Source organism: Eublepharis macularius, chromosome 2 (genome assembly GCF_028583425.1).
Source record: "Eublepharis macularius isolate TG4126 chromosome 2, MPM_Emac_v1.0, whole genome shotgun sequence".
NCBI classification, from domain to species: Eukaryota; Metazoa; Chordata; class Lepidosauria; order Squamata; family Eublepharidae; genus Eublepharis; species Eublepharis macularius.
This window is the reverse complement of record NC_072791.1, coordinates 171,423,503-171,436,173: the sequence shown is the minus strand read 5'-3', so window position 1 is coordinate 171,436,173 and position 12,671 is coordinate 171,423,503. Positions and strand designations below refer to the sequence as shown.

Below are 12,671 nucleotides of genomic sequence, written 5' to 3'. Positions count from 1 at the left end.
ACTCCACCAGGAGCTCTTCGGACGCTGGGAGCCGCCGCCGCTCTGAGGGCGCCCCCATTGCAGTAATGCCAGCCGGTCCCCGCGTGGCTGCCGGCTCAGGGCTGCCGCCGCGCGCTCGCTAGCCCCCGCCCCCTTTGGAGCTCTCCACTTCAGGCGTTTTGGGCGCGCTTTCTCGCTTTCGTCTCCTCATTTGGCTTCAGGGTGGGGGGGGATTGCGGTAGCCGGCGAGCAAGAGGCACCGGGCTGCTGTGCCTGACTGCCGGGGGGGATCCTTGCCTCGCCTGCGGTCCTTGGCTACTCGCCGCTTCGTCCGCGCCCAGAGAGAAGGGGAAGCTTGTGTCATGCCAGTGGGGCCGAGGGAAGGGGCTCTCCGACTGCAGGACCAGTGAAAGGAAGTGCAAGCCCCCCCTCCCCGCGCCACTCCGGACAATGACAGCCATGAAGGAGCAGCAGCAGCAGCAGCAGCAAGCGCAGCCGAACCCGGGCAGCAGGGGAAGCCAGGCTCAACAGCAAGACCAGGTAGGAGTTGGCGGCAACTAAGCCGGCCAGTTCTTTCGCTTCCTTTCGGTGGTCGGTCTGTTTTCGTGTTCCCTTTCCGCACCAATTCCCACCCAGTTCGGACCAGCAGGCCGTGGGAAACGGTTTCCCGTGCAGCATCCCAAGTTGGACCAAATATTGGGTGGGAGGGAGGGAAGGGAAGAGAAAGCAAAGTGCAGCGTCTGTGAGCAGCCTGAAGGATTGCTGCCAAGCTCCCAGCCAGGCGCAGTGTGTGCAGACAGGTGCTACCGCCTTTCCCCCAAAAGGGGACTTCGAGGCTGGGCTGAGGCTGTTTGCTTGGAGCCGTCTTTCTTGGACTTAGTGATAGCTGTAGTGGTGGGGAATGGTGATGGCTGGGGGAAAGGGGGATGGGGTGGGGAAGGGGAGATTTGTTTGATCAAAAATGCGGGGGCGGGCAGGCGACATGACTTGGCCATGCACTTTTCCTCTTTCGCAAGCAAAGCACTTAGGGGAGCTATGCTTTTCTGAAATGAGACTTAACAACAATCTGCACACTGACCTTTAATGGCCAGAGAATGGGGTGGGGGGATGCATGCATTCAAAAGGAAAGGAAGGTTGTTGGCTTGGTTGGAGAGAAGGCAGAAAAAGAAGAGGAAGAACAATCAAAGGTCTTGAACCACGTTTAAAAGAGTGCAGCTGTGGTGTTTGTCCTTTGAAAGGTTCTTGGATGAAGTGGTGTATGTGTGTGTAATATTAAATGGCTACTCAGAAATGTGTGAGGGGAGAATGAGAAGGGAGAGTATTGGAAAATGCAGGTGGAGGGGTTGTAGATGATGATTCTTGGATCCTTCTCATCCTAGGGAATGTTAATTTCCCCCTCTAGTTCTCCCTCTTGGAGTTCTGGGTGGGTTTCTCCCCCTTTGTGAGTTGCAGTACGCAAAATCAGCAGATGGAAAAGGCTAAGTCTTTTTTAGAGACATGTCATGTTTACATCAATTAATGGCCCTAAGTAGAGGCTGTCAGAGACCAGGTCACTAGTTAATAATGGCATTCTAAAGAGAGGAGCAGGCTGGTATTGCCAGAGAGGGTGCTGTGCCCTCAGCATACACACAAGGAAGCAATGAAAATCTCTTTCCTTGTCATTTAGTGTATCACTAGGCACAGGGTAGAAAGCAGTAGAATAGACTGAGGGGGAGTAAAGGGAGACCAGACAACTTATGGCAGTCCAGAACCGGCAACTAGAAAGAAGGTGCCTTACCTTTCCAGCTTCAGCTTTGCTGCTTCCTGTGTGAATGATCCCCTTAAGTTCCCCTTGTCAAAGTGTTCATTGACACACTACTGATAGTGGCGCAATATATTTGCTTTAAAATCAGGATTTTTCTATCAAAATTGTATTTCAGTTGGCTCTTATAGTATCACATACCAAGTCTTTTCTTCTTTTTTCATAGCTCATATTTATATTAATAAATAAAGCTGCTTAGGGGGTTGAAATGTCTTGGTGCCATTTTTAAGGATATAAGAACAAGTGCTCCCCTTTTGATCTGTAAAGCAAAGGGATTCCTTCCTTCCTTCTTTCCTTTCTTTCTGACAGGGTTTCAACAGCCACAAAAAACAAAAACAAAAAAACTTAGATTACAATACAACAGGCAGCTGAACCTCATAGTCACTCATCAGCAAAAGGAACTGAATCATTAGTACATCATTGTCCTGAGAATTTTTCATGCAAGATACATCTATCTTAACCTAGAGTACCATCTGGCTAAGCTGGCTTTGCAGAGCTTGAGATGATGAGAGGAAGAGGGGGAGCTCGGCTGAGCAGAACAGTGCAAGGAAAGGTACCTCTGGTTTCATCTGTGTATAGATGATGATGGTTTTAGGTGTTGCTTGCAAAACACATTTCATATTCAAGCCATTTGAAAACAGATTTCAAAGATCTTTCCAATTAAAATTATCCCTGCTTCCATATTACACAACTAAAATCATTGTGCAAAAATGCTTAAAATAATTATGTAACCTTTCTTGCACATTTATCATGTTATGCTATTCCAGTTGTCACAGTAGAAGGTTCTGTACTTGCCTAACTCTGGTGACATTTTAGTTTCATTGTTGAATTAATCAGAAAAAAAGCAACTGTGTAAGTCAGATTCTAAACTATGGCCCACGTCTGCAATGGTGTGGTATTTGTTTCTACCACATTGAACTTAATTAGTAAGTTTTAAGCTTTGTTGTGAGAAGTCTTTCAGTGTTCTAAGTAAAATCAATGCATTAATTAAAGTTGTTTGAGAGATTGGGTTATTGCAATCAGTACTTAATTTGTCTGTGGAGGAGAGATTAAAATTTATAGCAAGTCAATTAGTATGGCTTTTTAAAAGTTGTACAGAACTCTCTGTACTGAATAATATCTTTTTGTCATTAATGTGTTCGATTTTGCAATGTATCTTTAAATATGTTGTCATCACAGTTATTTCTATCCTTGCATTGTTGTATTAGCCATTGTTCCATTTTACAGGCCAAGAATGACTTGCCCAACTGGTGTCTCACTGCAATATGCAATTATTAATTTTAAGTTTCTCAGAAATCAATAGAACTTACTTCTATTTAATGTCCTGAGGATTTAATTAATTATTATCAAATAAGCATGTACATAAAATCTAGTATCACATCACCAACATTCTTCTGAAAAGACGTATTAAAAACAATATTAACAAGACAGTTTTTCATAAAGGGAAGAAATAAGCAAAGCAATTCCCCAAAGAGTTACATGGGAATGGTTGTCTAGAACTTCTAAATGGCTTGGGACCAGCATACTGTAAGGACTGCCTACTCCCATACGAATCTACCCAAACACTGTGGGCATCACCAGGAACCCTACTTCAGGTGCCTCCATCATCAGATGGCCAAATGTGTGGCAACCCAAGAAAGGGCCTCCTCAGTCATGGCACCAAAACTATGAAATTTCCTCCTCAGTTGAATTCACTGCCAGAGGATGTAGTGATGGCCATAGGCATAGACAGCTTTAAAAGGGGATTAGACAGAGTCATGGAGGATAGAGGTCTACCAGTGGCTGCCAGCCCTGGTGACTAAAGGGAACCTCCACATTCAGAGGCAGTGAACCTCTGAATAGCAGTGCCAGGAGGCAACTTCACAGGAAGGCCTCTGCCTCTATGCCTTGTTGTTGGCCCTCCATAGCAACTGGTTGGCGACTTTCACCATCAGTCTGTATTGTATATCGCTAACTTTGTGAGTGATGTGTTCAGGATGGTAAACCTCCAAGCAGTAGTCTACAAAAGGATCTCGCCGAACAGAGTGCAATAGCAGCTTGTTTTTGTAGCATGATACATACTGTATAAAAGTCTCCTGACTTCATTTAAATGCTAATAGGGTCTTGAACTTGCTGTGACTATGTAGAAAAGAGATGTTGGAGTTGTAATGGATGGGTCATGGAAATATCAACTCAGTGTGTTAAGCAGTAACTCTCTTCTAGCCTAACCTGTCTCACAGGGTTGTTGTTGTAAGGATAAAACGACAGAGGCAAGAACAATAGGGGGAAAGTGTGTGTGTGTGTGTAAGCAATGAATCTAAGATATAGAACAGATATACAAAAGGCAATTGTTTTTCATAAAGGGAAGAAATAAGCAAAGCAATTCCCCAAAGAGTTACATGGGAATGGTTGTCTAGAACTTCTAAATGGCTTGGGACCAGCATACTGTAAGGACTGCCTACTCCCTGTAGGGATTTCATTAGCATATTTGTTAAGAAAATTTTCAGAGGGGGCATTTAAAAAAAGTTAGCTAAAGAGGATGATAAAGATTGACGAAATGTTTAATAATGTGTCGCCCAGTCTGCAGAGTGGGTAGAGGTAAGTAATTATTGTTGTCTCATGTCTCTAGAACATTCTAGAACTAGAATGAAGCTGATTGTCAGTATAGTTATGACCAACAAATGAAAACACTTATTTACACAATATCTAGTTGTTTTTTTGAAAACCATTGCAACAAGAAATAGTGATGAACATTTGCTAAAATTAATCTCTTTTTTAAAAAAAATTAAAGAAAGGGCATATTCAGTAGGATAGTTCTAGGATATCGCTCCATGTAGGGAGAGAACATATAGTGTTGAATTCCACATGGATAGGATGAGTGGCAAAGATCATCTTTATGTCCCAATTGGTGGTCACTGGCTACTGGCTAGTAGCTGAGATTCTTGTAATATATGCTGGTATTAGGTGGACGTAGTCTTAATCTGTGAGAAACTTTTTAATATTTCAAGCGTGGGTATGTATGTATGCTTACTTAAAATAGATTAGTTTTCTTTAATGGAGAGAGCCCTGATTTACACATTCTTGGTTTTTAAAAAGCTGGAACAGTGTGGTAGATTGTGAGGATTCCAGAAAAGAAAAGAAAAATCCCATGCAAGACAGACGTCATCTACCTTTGCTCCAGCCTCTTCCAGCTTCTCAAAAAACTTCCTTCTAAACTGTAATGAGCTTCCTGAATCCTATTTCATCAAATTCATCAAAATGCATTTATCAGCCTGAAAACTGTAGCAACTTTCTACCATGCCTCAGACAATAGTTCTTAATGAGCATAAAAGAAACCAGACATTAAATAGCAAGCAGACACAACAGATCTGAAGGGAAAAAAACGTGGTGTACCCATGTGGCATCCTAGTTGATGAATACTTCTGTTTCTGCATGGATGACAAAAATCCAGGTAATTCCTACATGCATGAATATTTTAAGAGCTTTGCAAGCAATTATGCAAAATTACTTGATTTCAGTGTACTCGAGTAATTCTTCATAGGAATACCCAGCTCTGTTTACAAAAATGAAAAAGTTATAACACTTTATTCAGGTTACTGCTGTTTTTGCATGCCATCTGAAACTTCTTCTTTTATATTTCTAATCATTTCTCACCTTGGAGTCTAACCTAATGTCAGATTTGTATAGCGTTTGTACATAAATGACTGTAGAAACTGAATAAAAGAACACCCATGAGTTGTATTCTATAAACTGCAAATAGAAGATGTTCATGGAATAGATCTATTCCTTCTGACCCTCTAGCTTCTTCTATGCTTCCTAAGCTCCCATGGATGATTGGAGGTTCCTCAGAGAGGCATGTGCTGGGTAGAGCAGGCTTTATCCAGAAGGGAGAATTGATACAAATGGCCTCTTACTCTGTTGTGCACTTGCACTCTTGAAGGAAGAGCTTGCACAAAAAGATTGGGTGAGAATTGCACTGAATTCTCCTTACTTTTACATATGCTGTTCTCTACGATTCACCAACACAGGCTGATTCCGCACATGTTGGATAATGCACTTCCAATGCACTTTATCAGTTGTTTGAGGTGGATTTTTTGTTCCGCACACAAAAAAAATCCGTTCCAAATGATCTATAAAGAGGATTGGAAGTGCATTATCCAATGTGTGCGGAATCACTCACTGTGAGACAACTTTTCTAGGGATAATGGAAGATGCTGCAGTGAAAAGAAAGAAGGGAATAAGATCTACTCCATTAACTCATTTTGTTCACAGATCATAGGATCCAACATCATGTATGTAATTAAGTCATGTTAGCATTTTTATGTTTCATGTTTTTTGGACACATCATTTAGTTAACTTTTCTAGGATCCTCATAGGGAGCTCTTAGGTATTCCCCAGAGTTGTATGGTGATTTTTTAAAAAAACAAATAAAACGTGCCTCTTTTCAAGCAACGAACTCACACATGGTCAGTCTGATGTGCCTGCCCCTCAAATGAGTAACACTACAAAATTGATTAGCTGTCTAAGTCATGTTATCCTCACTTCCTAATAGTGGTTATTTGCTGGCAGCAACTTCTTTTTAGAAACATTTTGTAGCCTCCAAGGTTATGGAAGTTGTACCTGCCGATAACCATAATCTCCAAGCTCATACATTATTGCTCATGGAAAGCAGCTGGAAAGTATTACATATGCATATCTAACATCTGAAGTGGTCTTTATAAAACAATTGCACAGACCAAGCCAGGTGTTAAGGTGGTATTTTGTGTTTTGTTAAACAGTTTTTTCTGAATCCACTGAAAACCCTTTAAGAAATCTATAGCTCTAAAGCTTTTGTGTAACAGGAAAAACTCCTGTGAATTCTGTTCTCTAATTATTTTGACAACACATTTTCAAAGAAAGTATCTGATGTAGTAGTCTGATCCAATGAACTGTTATACCAGCAAAGTGTGTAAGATAAATCACTGCTGCTGTTGAGAGCCAAATCCAGGATGCTGTATTTGTAGAGCTACAGCTCAGCTGTCCTATGTTACCATCAATCACTGTTGCTGGAGCAAATATACTGCATGCTATTGCATAGCACAGAACTTGGTAGAAGGATTCAAGATCTGGTGAGTCAAGATCAGAAATGTTTACTTAGGAATGTTGGACAGAGATGGTCTCATGTTGTATAAACCAATACACTAGATATTTGTTTGATAGCAGCCATTTACACCAGGTGGTAGTCTGCACAGTAGGACAGTCTTCTGTACTTCCCCACAAAAGGATATCTCTATAGCTTGCTTACAAAGGCCACTTAATCTACTGTTACAACTCTTTATGTTTTTTTGTTTTATTAACATATTTATACTCCATATTTTATTAACATATTTATACCTTTGTGCCTCACAAACCCAAATTTAAAACATACCATTACAGTAAAGCCTCCAATAACACTCCCTTCCCTTGAAATGCTTATATTCTAAATCCTATTAAAAGCCCTAGCAAATAAAATTGTTTTGCAGTACCTCTTGAACTGTTCTAGAGATGATACCTCCTATAATATTCTGCATGTAATTATGTTTAAGTACTTTGTTTCTGCTGGGTAATGGGTTTTTAATAATTGTTACTAGGAGTTTAAATGCCGGCTTCTGAGCAGGGTCAGATCAAGGGGGGGCAGGGGGGTAGCCTGCCCCCAGCACCGCCAAAGAGGGGGCGCTGGGCGTGGCTGCCAGCCGCCCAGGAGTGCACCACGGCTTGCCGCGTGGGAGGCTGAGCGCAGGATGGGAGGCCCTCACCAGCCCTGCCGATGGGACAGCTGGCTTGCCGTGCGTGCAGGACCCCCAGCCCTGTGCTCAGCCACCCGCGCAGCAAGCCAGCTGCACCAGTGCACGCCCTTGCCTTTGCCGCCGCCAGCTCCACGATACAGGGCAGCGGGGCACACGAACCGTGTGGAGGGCCTCCTAGCCCTGAGCCACCTCTGTGGCAAGCCAGCTGCCCCAGCGCATGCCTTCACCACTGCCGCTGCCGCCACCGCCACCAGCTCCACGGCGCACCATTAACTGGGGCAGCTGGCTTGCTGTGCAGGTGGCTGAGCACAGGGCTGGGAGGTCCTGTGCACATGGCAAGCCAGCTGGCCACCCCAACGCATGCCTGTGCTGCCACCAGCTCCATGGCTCACTGGCCGCTGGGGTGGCTGGCTTGCCGCACGGAAGGGCATGCCTCCTGCCCTGCATGATGATGTCACGAAAGTGACGCCATCACGCAGCGCCAGGAGTGCATGTACGCTGTGCGCGCGCGCAGACACCCGGGCAAGGGTTGCACCAGGCGCCCACACCCAGCTCTGCTTCTGAGGAAAGGAGGAGAAGGGCTGGATGGGTGAATGGAGTTTGATAGAATTGACTGGTAGCTGTACACTAGGAGGCGAACTGCAGTTTTTAGTCAGTGCTGAGGCAGAGGTTTCCAGTAGGTCTTTGAATGTCTCAGAAAAAGGATTCTGTCTAAGTCAGGCAATCTGTATGAGCACTTGGGTCAGTTTGTCTATATCTGAGAGAAAGAGATTAATATATCTAGGTCAGGCAAGCTGTGTGGAAAGGCATAGCCAAATCAGTGTCTGTGTGGATGAATGTTTGTTCTGTTAGTGAAAGTCTGTGGGGGAAATAAGTCCTTGTAACTGAGGTTGGTGAATATATAACAGTTTTTGAAACCATCAAGCCTAAGAACTATTCTGAAATGAACACACATCTATACTCTGCAACCATCATGCTTATGTATCTACTTATCTACTGTTGTTTAAGCAAGAAAGATCCATTTCTTTCCTCACAGCTAGCCTCATGTGCTGGACTGTTCCGACAAACTACCATCTATAAAAAGCCTTCCTGTTACTATTATTATTGCTTATTTATAGCCTGCCTTTTACACTGAAATCCAAAGCTGATTACAATACTGCAAGTGAATACAATATAATCAAAAGCTAGGACATTCATAGAGCAAAATACAACATGATCAACAGTTAGGACATTCAATGAAAACAGATCCAATAGGTTATGGTAGCTGCCAAAAAAAAAAAAAAACCTAGCAGAAAGCTGAACACAGAGGAAAGATTTCTGAAATTAAGCTTATATAATTAACATGACATTTTTTAGCAACATCAAGCTACCCAGTAGGAAAGTATCTACATCAGCAGACAGTACCCAATAGCCTAGTCTATAGTCCCTATCCCTTATCAAGGTATTTCTCTGAGCTTTTATTTATGTCATAGACCTATAATCTGCGTAGAAAGCTCTCCAGAATAATTCAGTCTTGCATTATTTGCGGAAAGCCAGGAGAGTGGGAGACTTCCTGACCTTCTCAGGCAGGCCATTCGACAAGGTGGGGGTTACCACAGAGAAATTACGTATATGTACAGGCAGTTGTTGTTTTAGCCCAATTGCAGGATGGTATCAGCAGAAGGCCCTGTTCAGATGAGTGAAGCTGCTTTGGCAGAACATAGAAACAGGTAGTTTCACAGATATGAGGGGCCTAGGTAGGGTTGCCACGTCCCCATGTCCTCCCAGTGGGAGATGGGGGCTCCAGCACCTACCTAATCTGAAGTCTGTCATGTGTTCGCAAAGTGCATGCATTTCTTGGCCCATGTGATGATGTCACTTCTGGGAAGTGACATCATCACATGGGTCGTGGCCAACCCGGGAGCACCCCCACACTCCATGGGGGGCTGATTCAGGCTCAATTTGGGCCAATTCTGACCGAATTTGGCCCAAATTGGGCCCAAATTGAAAATAAAAAGTGTTTGTTGTGACCAGAGCCCTCCCGGGGTATAAGGTTAAGGTAATGTAAGGAGGAGTTGAATTGAAGGTGCAAAAGCCTTTTAAAATAAAAGTTTATTTTTAAAAAAGAAAATCCTTACATCCTCCCCTCAAGGAGCCTATTCCATATGGTGAGAGATATGATAGAAAAGCACGAGCTCTGGTTATTGCAAGCTGGATACTATAAGTAGGTGAACAGCTTTTATCCCAGGGAGGCTGTGGAAACTGAGGCAGCTTTGGAGAGGATGATGGCTAACCAGCTGAAACTTAATCGTGACAAAACAGAAATGTTACTGGTGAGAGGAAAGTCTGACCTAGGAAATGTGTTATCTCCTGTTCTAGACAGTACTCCACTTGAAGAAACAAGTTTGTAAGTTGTGGGAGCTGCTGGAACTGGGCCTCTTGTTGTATAAACAGGTGGCAGTGGTTACCAGGGTGCCTTTCACCAACTTTGTCTGGTAAGCCAGCTACAGCCCTTCCTGGGCAGGAAACGTCTTGCCGTTGTAGTATATGCCTTGCTAACATCAAGATTAGATTAATGCAGTGCACTGTGTCAGACTGTGGCTTATTAAAAGTTGCAATCCAGGCTATCTCTTGCAATTGGACATGAGTCCATTGGTTTCAAAAGACTTTACTGAATATAAGCAACCATTATAGTCCACTGGCCAAGATTCAATATCTTGGCTGGTACACGGATATTGTTACGAATGAAGGTAAAGGTTAAGGTACAGAATAGCATAGACTAGCAAATCCCATCCTCCCCCCACAGTTCTCAAAACAGGCGGCTTGAAGCTGAGAGACTGAAACTTTCCCAAGGCTGGAAGGGTTGTAGACAAAACATTCCTCTTCTCTGAGATAACTGTTGCTGGACTGTTTGGCACCTGTAAGAGAAGAGCTTAAAACACTGACAGGATTAAAATGGAGTCTCTCTGGTTAGATTTCATGAGAACTCTAGGTCAGACCTGACACACTGTACATAGGGCTGCCTTTGAAGACTGTCTGGAAGCTATGATCGGTATAGAATTCTGAGGCCAGAATGCTGAGTGGAATGTGTCCTAGGGACCATATCGCTCCACTTTTTTTCCATCTACACTGGCTGCTAATTTATTTCTGGGCCCAATTCAAGGTTCTGGTATTGACATTCAAAGCCATATATTACTTGGGGCTAGCATGCCTTAAGGACCACCTTCTCCCATATGAACCTATCTATTCATTTCAGTATCTTCAGAGGCCTTTCTGTGGGTGCTCCTGCTATCTGAGGTTAGATGGGCACCAAAAATTTGGAATTTCCTCCCTAGGGAGAGCCATCTTTTCCCCAGTCTTCTTCCATGATTTAATATTGCATGTTGTCATGGATATGGCTAGAAATATAGGGGAACAATTGCTGGATATGACCAAGAAAGTTTTTCAAGACAATTGTATGCACAGAAACAGGGCTGGCCCTGCCCCATAACTAGATAGGTATCTAAGGGAGGCCTAGAATAAAATAACCTTGGGGAGGGCTGTAAAACAGTAGAGTTATACACCTGTATTGACATACATAGATTAGAAGAGCCATGTAACTCGTACTAATACATACAGTGTTCCAAGGCCTAGGAAGGTATCCTGTTCCAAGGTACAGGAAGTATCTGAGAATAACAACAATGTCTAACTTTATAGAGGCTGACAACATTATTCAAGGATAGTTACATCAGTGGAGGGTCAAAAGATATTCAGATATGAGAAACTTGTCATCACTAATTCTACATAGACTGTTAACAAAAAAAGTAGCAAGAATGAACTAGCTATTGTTATATGTTGCAAGAAGATGTTTCAAATATGGAAATCTTGTTTGGTGTGTAAAATCCTAAAATGATAGTTAGCCAAGAATTTGAGTCTTTGAAGCAGCTATTGTCAAGAAAAGGTTCAGAAACCCTATAAATATGACAGGCTAAACTAATCATGAGCTTCCTCTTTGGAAGGCCTCATTGCCTGTAACCTTTGTTAACTTTTTATCTTTGGGTAAGGTACTTTTTGGACTCGTAATTGTTCTCCTTTAATAATGTATGTAGTTATACTAACTATATTCTCTGTTGACTGAGAATACTAAATAATTATTTTGTAATAATAAAGGCTTAAAATGAAAGTAGAAACTCCATAGTTGTATTACTTGTGTACAATACCCAGTAACGAACCTAAAACGTTATCTCTGGTTAGGGTTGCCAGGCTTCCCCGACGGGAGATTGGGACGCTAGTTCCTACTTAGTTCTTCTATGGTGTTTCCTCTTTGCACATGCTCGCAGCGTGCACATGCTCCCAGCTGGTGTGATGACATCACTTTCAGGAAGTGATGTCATCACGCAGGTCAAAGGGCACCCTGGGCGCCCTTTGATCCATACTGTTATCGTCCCAAGCAGCTGAATTGCTCCACCGCAGGGTACGATTCAGCCCCAAATGGGCCAGCTGTCAGTCTATGGAAACAGGATACATGAAGTTGACTCCCACCCCTTGCAGCAAGAAATCCAAGCTCTCTTAAGTCAAAGGTTCTTTAATGAGAAATCATAGTTCCAGCATATATATGTCCATAGGTTACACAGAGGCAGGTAAAAGCATCTGGCTGTACACAGGTCTCTTGTTGCAAATGACGTACTGAGTGCTTGTTACAGTATATCTATCCCTCTACACAAGCCCCCACACCCTCGGTGCCCATCCAGCTGGGTAGTCAGTGGGAGAGAAGGAAGGAGCTGTCCCAAGGCCGCTGCGGCGAGCCACCTCAGATAAGAGCTCAGCCGTCCCGGGAACTAGACAGCAACTGTGGAAAACAGAGACATGAGGCTATTGCAACTTGTCCATCTATCAGTGTAGGATGTGGGACTCCTTTCTCTGGGTGACACTCATCCGGAGTGGGGGCTGAAGTGGAAGGGGGCTGAAGCGGAGCGGGGGCTGAAGTGGAAGGTTGAGTGAATCTGGCGAAGGTTCTTTGGGAGTTCTAGCTCCACCGTCACGTCGTTGATCACTCTCTTGACTGGGAAGGGGCCCAGGTATTTGTCCCAGCTTTTTCTATGGTTGTTTGCTTTTAAAGTTTTTGGTGGAGACATATACCCGGTCTCCAGGTTGTAATTTCCATTGTTCTGTGTGATTTCGGTCCACAT

General features: G+C 43.5%; 1 protein-coding gene across 1 annotated transcript in view; it reads left to right on the top strand.

Annotated features, from left to right (window-relative positions):
- The first annotated feature begins 429 nt into the window (after window positions 1-429).
- DPP10 (dipeptidyl peptidase like 10) overlaps window positions 430-12,671 on the top strand; it is a 439,415-nt gene continuing 427,173 nt past the window's right edge. The window contains exon 1 of the mRNA XM_054971084.1: window positions 430-519. Coding sequence (XP_054827059.1) covers window positions 430-519 — 90 coding nt within the window. The remainder of the gene's footprint in view (window positions 520-12,671) is intronic.